The sequence below is a fragment of the Photinus pyralis genome, unplaced genomic scaffold (genome assembly GCF_008802855.1).
Source record: "Photinus pyralis isolate 1611_PpyrPB1 unplaced genomic scaffold, Ppyr1.3 Ppyr1.4_LG10, whole genome shotgun sequence".
In the NCBI taxonomy this organism is placed as follows: Eukaryota; Metazoa; Arthropoda; class Insecta; order Coleoptera; family Lampyridae; genus Photinus; species Photinus pyralis.
Genome location: NW_022170250.1, coordinates 17,873,154 through 17,887,881, shown reverse-complemented (window position 1 = coordinate 17,887,881; position 14,728 = coordinate 17,873,154). Strand labels below are relative to the sequence as shown.

At 36.7% G+C, this 14,728-nt stretch overlaps 1 protein-coding gene across 1 annotated transcript; it reads left to right on the top strand.

Annotated features, from left to right (window-relative positions):
• Positions 1-4,656: 4,656 nt before the first annotated feature.
• On the top strand, positions 4,657-8,045 carry LOC116162403 (neprilysin-2-like). The gene is made up of 12 exons (XM_031476018.1): positions 4,657-4,784; positions 5,107-5,161; positions 5,230-5,420; positions 5,476-5,607; positions 5,676-6,153; positions 6,194-6,325; positions 6,457-6,653; positions 6,705-6,848; positions 6,905-7,145; positions 7,192-7,360; positions 7,408-7,640; positions 7,690-8,045. The coding sequence occupies exons 2-12, from the start codon at positions 5,132-5,134 to the stop codon at positions 8,020-8,022; spliced, it is 2,280 nt and encodes a 759-aa protein (XP_031331878.1). The 5' UTR covers positions 4,657-4,784; positions 5,107-5,131; the 3' UTR covers positions 8,023-8,045.
• The last annotated feature ends 6,683 nt before the right edge of the window (positions 8,046-14,728 follow it).

Below are 14,728 nucleotides of genomic sequence, written 5' to 3'. Positions count from 1 at the left end.
TCTTCTTTTTCATTTTAGAACTTTGAGGAATAGCTTTGTGCTTAATGGCAATACAAAAAAAGAAAGAAACTCAGTTGTCTACAGGTGCCAAAGTTATAACGGAAAAAAATAAATGCTCTGCTTCGTCGTTTCAGTGTCTATTGAGCAGTCAAATATCCAATTGAAAAAAATAACAATCGTTGACAAAAAAACTGTAACAAAATGAAAATTATACTGGAAAAACCATGATAGTCCAGTCATTATAGGTTTTATCTACGGAAAAATTCCTAGTGAGCTGAATTTTTGTATTATTTTATTACGACATTTTAATTAATATGTGAAAAATCGACACTGATATCGTGCCGGCGGTCAAAAGGTCGCGAAATCGCATATCTCGCGACCTATATTGGTCTGAGGGCAACAGGAGTTATTACAAAAATTGTTCATCCTGCAATTATTATCTATAAAAAATGTGTTGCATTTTCCTGTAAGATCAACCATTTTTGGAGTAGAGCGCTGAGAATGCGACTACATTCACATACATACTCTAAAAGAACCTACTTGTGTTTTTAAAACATCTGCAACATGTATTGACAATTTTTTTGTTACTAAAAATCTATCTTCGTCCACTGTCCTTAATATTAACCTAGACGTATCGGACCATAATGCCCAGCTACTTAAAGTTTCTAGTACTCGAAATGTTGCCAATTTAGACAATACATTTAGACGAAGGAAGTTTTCCAACGCCAATTATAATCGTTTTTGCTTTTGCAATTTTTCTGCAGAATTGTTTAAATCTGGTCTTTTATTCATGACTTTAATTTTAATATATTAAAAAACATGAATAAAGAGCAATCGAGTTTACGCCTTGGTGTACGGTATACAGTACTGTATATGAATGAATTCTAGTAGCTTTCTCAGCGCTCTACTTCAAAGAACGATTGACCTTACAGGAAAATGCAGGAGTCATTTTTTGTAGATAATTGCACCGTGAACAATTTTTGTAATAACCTATATTGCCCTCCGAGCAATAGGTCGCGAGATATTCGCGGAAAACTGATTTTCGCGACCTTTTGACCTGACCCACTATGGTCAGCTATTGACTATACAAAGCCCGAGTAAGTTAGAAAACATTCATTCAATTCGGCGTAAGCGTCGGGTATTCTCAGATACCAATAAAGAGCAATTTAAATATGATCTTTCACTAGAGCACTGGGAGGTTGTGTATACTACCAGAAATTCTGAACAAGCCTTTCTTCCATATTTTTATGTATCATTTTAATTTAAACTTTTCCCTACTTCCACATAAACAACAAAAACGAACCACGCTTCCTTGGTTAACACCCAAACTGCCAAGTGGTGAACGTGGTGACGCATTAACTATACAGTCAGGGGTACCACAGGGTTCAATTTTAGGCCCTACATTGTTTATAATATATAGCAATGACCTTGTACCGTATCTTGTGGAAAATAACAATAGTAAGAATATAACCGTCATTTCATACGCTGACGACACTAACATTTTAATTAAGGCAAAAACAACGTCTGATCTTACTTTTATAATAAAGCATACGCTGGATAAACTACACCGATGGGGCACTAATAATAAAGTGATTATTAACTTGGACAAAACTGTGTTGGTTCCTTTTGGAAGTACACGTAGTATCTGTAATACAAAAGATCTTGGAGTTGGAGGCTTAACCTGTCTAGAGTCGACAAAAATACTTGGCCTGACTGTTTGTCAGGATGTTACATGGTCCTTACATATTGATAACGTATGTAAAAAATTGCGAAATTGTTGCTACTCGCTAAATGCTTTAAAAAATCTTTGCACTAGATCTACGCTTCTCACCCTGTATCATTCGAACTTTCACTCGCACATTTATACAATATAATAAACTTGGGTGGTGCTCAAGTACAACGCGAACGGGCGATTAGAACCATCTGCAATCTACCCTTCAGAACTTCCTGCCGATCATATTTTAAAAAATTAAATATATTAACAGTTGTAGACACGTAAATTTTGGAAATATGCTGCTTCGGGTATAAAAATAAGACTCGCTTTTTTCAACCTGTAGGCTGTACATAATTGTAGCACTAGACATAAAACTAATCTAAACCCTGGTAAACATAGGACAGCATTATTCCAGAATAATTTAATTTATTTCATACTATCTAGTAATCGCCGCTTTCCCAGACCCATTTGAGTCTGGTAAATCGTGTTTTACCAGACTGGAAATGTTGCCTAGCAACATCAACTGACATCCATCTAAACCTATATATTTAATGTATCAAACTACAGTCAGATCAAATAAATCAAGTGATCCACTTTTGCTTTCATTTGAATGCGTACAACATTCTAATCAAAAATTGTATGGCATTTTAATAGAAAAAAGTGCAGTATGAAATAATAGTATTTTACATTATTAGCCAGGTAAGTGAGTTTTTACTGGCGATAGGAGAAGTTGACTGGCGAGCCTGTCATCTCCTAGAGCCAGTAAAAACTATTACCTGGCGTATAATGTACAATATTTTATTTGTTACTCATTTGTAAACGTAAATAATTAGTTCTTAAATTGATCTTGAAGAAATGTCTAAAATATCATGTGATCCATGTAACAGAGACTTCGCATTAATTCTGGCCAATGAAATTACTAGATTACTAACTTGTAAAATTTTTACAGGTCTGCTGTCAGTTTTACAAGTCTGCTGTCAGTTTTACAAGTCAGTAGCGTTTAAACATGACGTTTACCCGTTTGCGTTTTGTCTTGTTAATCAACGTTTACAACTGAGTAACAAATAAAATGTTTTACATTATTTGTATGTTAAATCAGTTAACGTTACTCGTTTCGAAATTCCTGCCTCAGCTACGCTTCGGCAGTAAACATCTTACTCGTTAACGTAAACCTTGATTTACCATACTCATATGTAAATAACTATTATCAATGCTGCAAAATTGTTAATGTACTACCAGACGCAATTAATATCCCTACCTTTAGACAGTTTAGGTTAAAACTCAAACAGTTTTTACTCCAATATACATTTTATTGCTTAAGTGACTACATCTCGTTATCGAAATAAAAAGAAAACGCTTTCCGTAGTTATGTTGGCATGTTAGTATATCTGTAGATAATTTTATTTTTATTTATATTGTTTCATTATATTTATTATTTATTTATGTTATATTGGTAATTTGTTAATCTTGTTAGTTGTTATTCTTTTCTATATAATTTCTGCTGTTACAATTTATGACAAATATTGCATACATATTTCTGTACGGAATGTACTGGCAATATAAAAATATACAAATACAAATACAAAAAATTTATAACTTCAGTTCAGTTCAAGAAACATGGATACCCTCAATTCTTTATAACTTTTTTAGCCGGCATGATATCAATGTCGATTTTTCACATATTCATTAACATGCCGTAATAAAGGTGTATATGTCGTAGGCAAATAGTTATTTCAGGCAAATGCTATCTGCCGGGGCAATTATGACTTCATCAATATAATTTTTATTTAAAACTCATTTGCAGCGACGTCGGAAGTATGGGTCAGAGGGGGCGAGTTGCAAGGGGGGCCGCGCCTCTTCTAAGATTGAGTAGATAAATTACTCAAAAGGGACAAACACATTTTCTACTGCATGTGCATGCAGACATGACAAAAAGTGTAGAAGTAGAGGATATATTGAAAGAATTTGCCGTATCCCTATTGAGTTTTATTATTTAATGTATGATATAATGAAAACATTACTAACATTCATCTAATTTGTGGTAGTGGAAGCGTCCCGTTCTTGATTTTAAGCAACTGTTGGAAATCAAATAAAGCTGTTACTAAGACTTGGTATGAAAAAATGATTGGGTTACGTGACCTTTATTGTTTAAGTAACGCGACTAAAATAGTCGCTAATTGTCACATAAATTTAAGGGCCTGTAAAATTAAGTAACTCACCCAGCTGACTTCTTTTACTTTCAATGTCTAGGTACTTTATAGGTACACCCGTTAAAATATATAAGAAAACCAATAATTTTTTTAATATTTTTGGAGTAAAAAATTTTCAAAAATGCAGCTAAACTGGAGACCCCTCCCCCCTTCGCTTTTACCGTGCCCCAGTCTCATCAGCTAAGTAACTTATGAGTCGCCACTGTTATAAACGTAATAATTTTAAAGAAAATTGACACAAAAATCATATTTGCGTTCTGTGCGACGTGCGACTTGAAAAAATTACCAAACATTCAATACTATACACTATAATCTAGGAGTGGAAAAATACGAATGTCTTATAAGGCGCTGGCCGCGCAATGAGTGTACATATTGTTTCGGTGTATAAGTTGCGAGAACAAATACACACCCGCATAGATTAACATTTTAGCAGCCAAATGCAATTGCGTTTATTTTAACAAATTGTGGTACTTTGTAATTTTTAGCGCATTTTTGAAAAACAGTAGCGCTTATATATTTACTTTGACTGTTCGGGCGTTCGACTGCAAAGGTTTTTTAAGTTTATCTCTCGAAGGAATCATCCCGTGTACCACTTTGTGTCAAAATTTTTTGCATGCAGATTGTATTTCAGCACTAATAAAACCTCGATCCGTCGCACAAAACCGCCCATCGAGTACTTTCCAACTTGTTTTGTAGATGTGCTGCTTTTAAAATGTTAGGTTCGTCCGTCATGAAATTATTGCAGTCTGCATTGGAATGACTAAAGTTCTTAACACATATGATGCTATTGTGCACTCATATGATAATTTGGCTGTAAATTGATTAAATAATGATACCAATTTCCAACATTGATTTTTGTGGTAAGGGTAAGTACTCTGCATTAGAAGTTAGTACATTAAGTTTGCTGGTCCATAATTTTATATCACTTACTCTTATTTACTAAATCAAAAGTATAACTGAGAACGACAATTTTCTTATAACACGATTCTTCAACGCACCCTCAATCTTATCTTGGGATTCTTACGGAAATCTTACTGAAACAAAACTGTTACATACTTGTCTGGTACTTATCGATGACCGAGTTACAAACTAACGCTTTTTTACATAAACTTTTATATTGATTGTCGTATACGTATTGGATTTTGTTCTGTTCGTAACGTATGCATCATATTTATTTACCAGTGAGCGTTAGCGGTTGAACGTACAAATGGAGAAACCCTTGGCTACCAGAACAAGAGTAAGTACACAATATCTCTTCTGCTGCATTTTTTGCGCAAGAAAAAATTTATTGTTTTAATTAAATAGCATGAAACGTACGCCGAACTTGTTCAACTTGCGTTTCCAAACCCAAATGACATGCGAAAAATTGACGATGGTTGGTGCGAGAAACCGATACCGGAAAAGAACGGAGTTAAAACTGTGACATCCACCAGCGTTACAACGTTTCAAGATTCAGATCCTAATCCAACAATCCATTCAAGTACTAGTGAATTAATGTAAGTGTAAGTGTAAGTTCAAGTTTAATTTTACATTGTTGTCCCTACAATACAGGAGCGAGCTATGGTCCAAATCTAGAAAAATTACGAGTGACCGTTTAAATGTATTGCACATATCGACGATTATATTGTTGATATTACTGTTTATCGAAGCAATTATAATAATCGTATTGAGCAAAGAAGATCCGTAAGTTTTTCCCTTATATCGGTTAATCGGTATAAATATGCTTTTGGTACCTCAAACTCTGTTTTTAGGCAAGCTTGCTTGACTCCAGGCTGCATAGAAACCTCATTTCAAATCTCACACAAGTTAGATACCTCTGTCGATCCCTGCACCGACTTTTATGAATTTGCGTGTGGCAATTACAAAAACGAAATAATCCTTGAAGAACACCAACAGACCAGGAATATTTTTACAGACGTGTCCGAGGCGATGTACACTCGTATCGAACTGCTGTTCAATACTTCGTTCTCTGGTCCGAAACATCATCATATTTTAACAAAACTGTACAATCTTTGTCTTGACAATAATGCAAAAGACGTAATAATGATCCCTAGTATAATTACCCAGTTATCAAGTTGGCCTATTTTGGAAGGAATTAAATGGAACCCAAACAATTTTCATTGGACTGAAGTGATGGTTAAATCGAAGAAGCTTGGACTTCCCTACAACTCCTTTATTCAGATAGACGTTCAACCCAACCTTTACAACACCTCTAAAAATGTTTTAACTGTGAGTAAGAAAATAAAGACTTATTAATTGTGTCTTTCAGATAGATTGTTGCACAGCACCTTTGATACAAGCCGAAAAGTATGTAAATGAAACATTACGTGTACTAAATCTGAGTGCGATATCAACCGAAGATCTTATCCAGTTTGTTACATTTCGGAACAATATAATGAAGGCAAGTGTCAATAATGTGAAAATGAGACCATTTTCCCATTTCATTGCCTAAATTTATTACGCTTATGAGTGTCACAGTAACGTGGGATAATGGTCTTGAATAATACGCATATTAAAACTAAATTTACAAAGATCAATGAAGAAGTCCGTAATGAGACACCTATCGTATTGACCATTAAGAAATTGCAAGATAATTTTCGTGAACTGGAGTGGATAAAATATCTCCAAGGTTTAGTTGAAGATCCGTTAAGCAATGATGATAAATTAATCGTGTTATCTCCTTCTCGAGTAAGCAAGGTGCTTATATTGCTAGCCAAAGCACAACCAAGGTAAAGTGTCCATAAACAGTCGACCGCAATCGATTATGTAATTGTCTTCAGAGTACTCGCGAATTATATCTTTTTAGAAGTGTTGGAATGGATGTTCCGTTATGCAGGCAAAGCGTTACGCATTAGACACCTGCAGCTGGCAGGAGAAAATCTTATTTCACGATCTCATTTATGCATAGAAGATCAATTGAAAAGGTGGTTTATCTATTAAAAATTACGTCGTTAACAAACTAAATGCGTTTATGTTTTAGTTTGAGTTTACCATTGTATTCATTGTATTCAAAAACGTACTTTAGCAACGATACTAAAAATGATGTAAAGGAAATGCTCACCAACATACGTGCAGAGCTTCTAACACTATTAAAATCCTATGAATGGCTTGATGAACCTTCGAGAAACAAATCTATCGAAAAGGCTAACGCTATTGACTGGTTTATGGGTTATCCTGATGATTTACTAGAGGATCACTTTCTTGAAGCGTATTACTCAAAGGTATACTTTATATGAGTGGTAGTTTGAATTAACGGGTTGGTTATAGCTTGTTATTGACTCTGTATCTTATTTAAATTCAACGTTATTACTTAATATATTTAATGAAAACCAAAAATTTGGTAGATTACATCAACCCTCCAATAAAGTTATGATGGTTAGGCGGCGTGATAAATCAAACACCCGAATCGGATATGATATGGTGTACAACAGTTTGGGTAAGATATGACTTGCAGGGTGCACGGCATAACATTTATTGATCTAGATGTAATGGGTACAACTTTTCCGAAATTGGTGTTCGACATCGATTTCCCAAAGTATTTGAATTATGGAAAAGCTGGTATGATAATCGCAAATGAAGTAATACATGGTTTTGACAATGAAGGAAGAAAGTATGACAAAGAAGGAAATTGGAACAATTGGTGGAGTGAGGGCACGATTCTTAAATATGAAAACAAAGTACAGTGTTTTATTAAACAATACGAAAATCTAGACAAGGTCCGATGCAATTTTGTGTTTTGTGTTCATTTTAAAACTTATATTACAGATTGACGGAAAAGTTACTCTTCGTGAAAACGTAGCCGACAACGCCGGGTTAAAAATTTCTCGCTTAGCCTATATGACTTCCACCAAAAAAACTAATCCAGAACGAAAATATGCTGGATTAAATTACACCCAAAACCAGATGTTTTGGATAGCTTTCGCCCAACTGTGGTGCTCAAAATCGCAATACAATCACGTTGATGTTGCACCGTTCGGCACATCACCTTATAAATATCGGGTAATTGGCACGTTATCTAATATGGAAGATTTTTCAAGAGATTTTAACTGTCCTGCGAATTCTACAATGAATCCATTCGAGAAATGCGAACTTTGGTAAATCTGCACCGTGCAATATTTTGGAAATACAATGTAAATACCTGACATTATTAAATAGTTTTGTTTCAATTGCTTTTACATTTTCATCACGAATAGCTATGGCCCTATAGTATAGGATAATAAATGAGTCCGTACTAATTTGGAAAATTGTGGGTTGCGCTTTTACAGACAGCTCATCAATGTAGACACTAGAGTGACAGGCCGGTTCTACAATGCTAGTATATACCACGGATAAGCTATTCTTGGAGTAACATTCGAAAATTTAGTTCTACATTTGCAGAATAGCGTTATTCCAGGCATAAAATGGCGGATAAGTTATCCCTTTGAAATTGTTTGGATATACCAGGCATTAAAGTTATTCTCCCATTCTATTGGTAGCGGCTTTGTATGTCGTTCTCGTTTGTCACTTACCTACTTGTCAAGCTGACAGCACGTGTTTCTTTGTGATTTTTTTATCATAAATAAACATAAATATTTTCGACTCTGCCGAAGATGACTGGGATCAAGGTTAGTATATTACAGGTTGCCTCGTAACTGCAATAATTGGGATCCAGTCGTCTGCTAGTGATGTCACTGGTAGCCACTCAAATTTCGTTATCTTGTCATTACCGCTTATGTGACAGATGTGACATACGCGTAAGGTTATAAATATTGAACCTCCTGTAATACCTGTGCATTCAGAACCTAGAAGTATTATTAAAAGGGTCGTGGAATTCTTTGACAAACAGAAAACTGCCAGTATGTGGACATTTCCTTTGGAAAAGGCTACAGAGCTAGCTGCTGCTGTGACGGCAAATCAATCAAACTCATAACTAAATTAGGTAATGTTAATTTCAATGATGTTCTTCTTAAATAAATACCTACTTATTGTTATTCTGTAGAAACGAAACCAAACTTACCGAGGATAGGACATTGAAATCTCCTTCAAAGAAACCGTAAAATGGAGTTTCCAACAAAATAACATTGGATAATTCTGATTTAGGCGTCTTGAAGAGTGAAATTTACATGATCGGTAAAAAAGTCCCTACGAGCATTAGTTTAGTTAATAAAATGAAGGAGAAAATTGGCCTACATTGGGAAACACTAAGAAGAAATTTATTAAAAATCGGCTTTTAATACAAAAAAAATGCCACAAAAACGACAATTATTGATGGAACGTAACGACATATTGGAAGCAAAATGTGACCACGCGATGGATTGTTAGATTTAGCTGTAAACACTGGTACATCAAACGAAGATTGACTGTATTATATAACGATTTATAATTACTAAATTTTAAAATATAAAACTTTATATTTGTGTTTTACTAGTTAAAAGATTCAAACATCATGAAAGAACTGTAAACAATAGCTACCCATCAAACCGTATCAAATTTTCCAGCTGTATGGCTGCATGCATTTATTAGTTCGTTTAAATCGTGGGATACCAGTGACGTATTCGCGCCTCGATTGCTATTGGTCAACAGTTACGAGGCAACCTGTAATATACCAACCTTGGACTGGGATGAGTTTGAGAACGGACATAATCCGAAAATGTTTAGGCGTCGGTAAGCTGACGTTATTTTGCTTTACATAACTAGAATGCCTATTCGATGGTTTAGAGACCAAATTTCTTTGAAGAATATGACGATTTGGAATTCTTTACACGGTTTCGTCTGCAAAAGCGTACATGTGAAATGCTTTTAGAAATGATTCAGGATAGGATTCAAAGTACCACAGACAGAAATCATGCGATAACACCCAAAACAAAGTAGCTCTTAAGTTTACGTTTTCGTGCAACAGGCAACATGCTCATTTCAGTTGCAGATTTTGCAGTTGTTAGCAAAACCTCTGCCTGTGGCATTGTGACCCAGGTGACCGATGCAATCGCCTCTCTTCATAATAACTTCATAACACTTCCTATATATATACCCTTGAATTCTTCAAACAAGCTAACCAGCACATCTACTTCATCAGATGTAAAATTACTGCACCTTTTTTACCCTCGCCACTTTCTTTCATTTCTAAGTCCCGCGAAATCAATACACAAATCACAAAAAATTTTGTAATCAGTACAAATGTCAGCACAAACTGAACTAATATGCGTACAAATGAGCTACTCCCCGGATATACGAGGTATAGCTATTCTAGGGTGGTCGGATGACTGTAGTACGCAACTCAAAAATTTAACCGAGTATAAGTTTATCCCTGGTATACCAATTCTTGGTTTTATTCTCACATTGTAGAACCGGCCCTAAGGGGTAACACGAAATTTGACTGCAAATACGGCATTTATGGAATCTACTAATGCGAAATTTGATGTAAGATAGTAAGTGAATAGGTAAACTGAACGCCATAGGCCCCTTGCTGGGCGCAAAAAAGTAGAGTATAATTTCCTTAGAACAGTAAAGTAGGAGATGAATAGAATTGCTGTAGAGGAGGAAGAGGAGTCTTCTCTCTGACTTCATGAAGTAAAACGTCTCGCTCCACTGGGTTGAATACGTTTTTGAAGTCGACTTTTAGAAAGACCTTTTCAGAATTGTAGCTTAATTTTAAGTAAGTCCTTCCAGCGTGAACTCTTTTAGTTTTAATTTCTCCCACGCTGTCATTGTTATATATTATTTGTTTCTGTTTTATGGGCTTATACATTTGCGCATTCCTCTCCATTCGGAGTCTGAGCTTGGCGATGTTTTCCGCGAACTCGGCGAATTCCTTGATTTCGTGTTGCTCAAAGGCTCTGTTTTTCTCAGCCTTCCCTTTCCTTAGTTCTGCCTTTGTTGAAGGTTTGTGTGGGTTTTGCCCAAACCTCTCGGTTGTTCTGCTGTGATTATCCATTGCTCGCTTCTTGTTAGGTGACATGGGCGTTGAGCGTACCGGTGATCCTGTTCCAAGATGGTCTTCCTTCCCCCTTCTTGCCTCTTTAATTTCCCCCTTGCTATTTTGTGGTCCGATCCTACTGTTTTTGCCCATACGCCTACTGTGTTCGTGATGCTTATTTCTTTTCATTTCGTCCTTATGTGGTCAATCTACGATTCAGAGTTTCCCCTCCTCCATGTTGTCAGCACCGTTTTGAACTTGCTGAATGTGTTTTCCGCCCTCAGTCGATGTAGGTGTACCATGTTCCTAAGCTCGCTGCCGGTCCCGTTGTCATGCTCGCGCTTGATAACTTTGCCTATACTAAGTTCTTCCTCTTCATGTGGCAACCTATGATTGTTAGTCTTGCTATGTACGTCTTGATTTGGGCCATGAATATACTCTCGCTTTTTTCTTCAAGTTTCTCCACCTCAATACCTCCGTCCTTCTTGATTGCCATACCCCTGCTGGTTCTCTTCTTCTTCCCCCCACGACCCCCGTATCCGCCAGTCGTAATTCCTTGTCGCAACCACGCCACTTGATAGTGTGGTTTCTTGTAGACTGGCTACGTCTATTCCTTGTTTCCTTAATTCATCGTCAATTAGATACAAACTTTGCATGGTAGCAAGTGTTTTATTTCTTAATTGTTAATTACACTAGCACCCTGCAAGTTTTCAAACACTCTGGAAATCGTTATGCTTATGTCATTTTTTGCAACCACTTGTCAAATTTCGTTGATTAGAATTGTTAGTACAGAGCACAGACCACAAATTAATTTACTAAAGGATAATTCTATACCTACACCATAATACAGAATACTTAGGACATCTAAATGTCTTTGTCAATGACCTCTGTTTGCCACTAAATAACAATTATTGATTACAATCGCAAGTTATGTTTCAGGGCGCTTTGTAACTATATGCGATCATAATGAACGATTTGAAAAATCAAATTAAATTAATGCCAATAATCTGCCTGAAACGAGCGTAAGACTCTAATTGAGTCTTTTTTTCCAGAATTTTTTTCCAGAATTTTTTTCTAGAATTAACCTTACTAAGCTTCAGTAATTAAATAATGAGCCCTCTTCACAAAAATGATAATAAATTCTGTACGACTAGCGCACGTACATAAATCTGTGACATAATCGATTGTACTGTGTCAAGGAGTAATGGCGGCACAGACAAATAAGTAAAATCCCCCTTGCAAGTATGTACGTCAGACAAAGATATACAAATTTATTCCCCATTAACAAAAAGGTAAGTGCCGTTTTTATTTCTTCAGATTTTCATTAAAAATGTGATCTCGTAGAAACAACAGTATTCGACCCTCATTAAAGTGGTGCTTCCTACCACAACGGTTTCGATAATTACAGATACATTGGGTACCGACACATTGTCAGAAGAGACACGCAATAAATTTATTCGTGCAACAGGTGACGAAAATATTAACGACGTTACTATTGCTACAGTAATTAGCCGCTTTGGCGAGTCAGTGTAAGCCGAGATTGAATTCGCACAACGCATTCTGTTTGTGTGTTTTGATTAACACTTTTTAGCAAATAAATTAAAGATTACACGTTTTACTTTAAGAAATACTTATTATTTGAGGCCGCGGCTTCGACAGCATGTCGTATTACCTACGTCTGTGCACATTTTTAAATAGAATAAACCCCTAAAGCGGATCTAAGAAAGCGGCAGAGCAGCACCTCGGTTTGATGCTACCAGGTCATTGGGTTTGACCCATTTTCAATAGGCTTGTTAGATGGGGCATGTAGGTCAACTGTGCACAGTTTGAACCGAATCGGTTCAAGCGTTTGGCAGTTATCGTGTTCACGGACTTGCATCGCTTTGCTCTACCGTTTAATAAATCTACTAAATGGGCCGAATGCGAGCTGAGTTCAAAAAATTGCCATAGTCAATGCATTTACTGAAAATCACGGATTCTATTTTTTAAAATTAACGCATTTAACATAATAGATGGAAATAATCTATTTTTTAAAATTAACGCTTTTAACATAATAGATGGAAATAATATCTTAAAGATCGACAAAAAAATACTGTCGCATTTCCATATTGGTACTGATCGTTCTTCTACTCGCATTGCAACGGTTATTATTTAAGAAAAAATTTTGTAATCACGATGAAAGTGAGTATTCTGGCTTTGAGACAAATCTCTGAGCATGAGTCCTCTGGTTTTGAGTTTGAGGGTTCCTCCGTATAAGGTACCTCCGCCATCAGTCCAGTGAGATAACTTCTTGTGATGTTTAGGAGATACGTCCATCTCTTCCATCTTCTCTGGTGCGCCACGGTATTAAAGGCATTCCTGGCATCGAGTGATGCCATCAGGCACACCCTGCTTGTCCTGCGCGTTTCCCCATTCGCTTTTTCCTTTATGTTGTGCAGGTCGCATCTACTGTTGACTTCCCTCATCGAAAGTCATATTGTCTGATAGCCGGCCTATTGTTAATTATCTTTTCAGAGATTTTTCCAACGTATCCTTGGTCTTGGGGATATCAGCCTGCACTGTTTCCACACTCCAGGGTACTACTCCAACCTTATGATACTCGGTCTTTTTGAATGGTTTCAACACTTACAATATTTGCCGTTTTAAAGGTAGATTAGGATTGATCCCCATTGATCTACAGGTTGGCCTACATTACGAAGGGATCTAAAGGGCTTTAAAAATAACTCTTTTAATTCCCGATTTTTTCCTTTCAGAGGTGCCCTATCCTTTTTGTGCTGAACACCCCTCTTCCTCGTTCCGGCTAAAACTGAGTTCCGCTATACTCGGAAATTTGGGACGAAGTCCTAGCAGACAATTGGTGTCGCATCAAGTGATGATTGTCCCGTACTCGACTGCAATCGGTAGATTCAGGAAGTCGCGGATACTGTCGGCACGGTACTTACTTAACAGTGCGTAAGGGTTTTGCTAATTCGAATCTAAATTTATCGCACATCGCCCGTGATGGTATTACACGCATGTTACGACGCTTATTATTTGGAAAGTTTGCCGTATGAATAAGGGTTATTTATGTTTTACATATGGCATTGTACGGTTATTTCCAATGCCTCGGATGGTTGCAAGGATTGCGAAATCTGTGAATTTTTTGCAAAGAAAACCTGCCGCTGTGAATTAACGCGAGGCTCACTTAATAAACCAGTATCATTCGAAATAAGTTTTCTAGTCGAAAATGTACTTTTTTGGAGATTTTGACTGTTATTTCGGCTGAGTGCTTGGTCCGTTTTCCGGGCCCTGTACTTCCCCCCGTTCAGTACTTTCCCTGTTATCGGTGCAACCGTGGTGGGCTACCGTGCCTTTGGCTGGAGGATGATAAGATTATTACGGGTGATTGTGCCCTGCCAATATACATATGGTAACCCTGTGCACGTGGACAGGTGTCAGGTGTGGCGGTCACACGTTGGTTGTTAGACTTTATATCCATCATAACATAACCAATTATAAACAGAATAATGTATTTATTAAACTACGCATGTTACATTGAGCACAAGAAAGTTCTGTCTCATCTCTGATGAAATAAAAACAAGGCATGCGTATTATACCTGGAACGTAGGTACGCCCTTTTCGAAGATTCGCAATCGATTCGTATCTTTAGCGCTGTCAAATTAACTAAATTGGGGTGCATAATGTAAAACACGCATGAATGTTCGTTAAGCGACAACAGTTTCAAATTAACTAAGTTGAGGTGCATAATATAAAGCATGCATGACTGAAACCTGAACTTGCACACACGTGTTGTTTTTCTGGTCAAAAAGTGACGTCCCTTTCGTGTGGGGTGTCTGCGGATTCGTCCCGCACTCCAGCTTGCCGATTGTTTGCAATTCTTCCCTGCGCAAGCTAGTAAATGTCTTCTAAAGA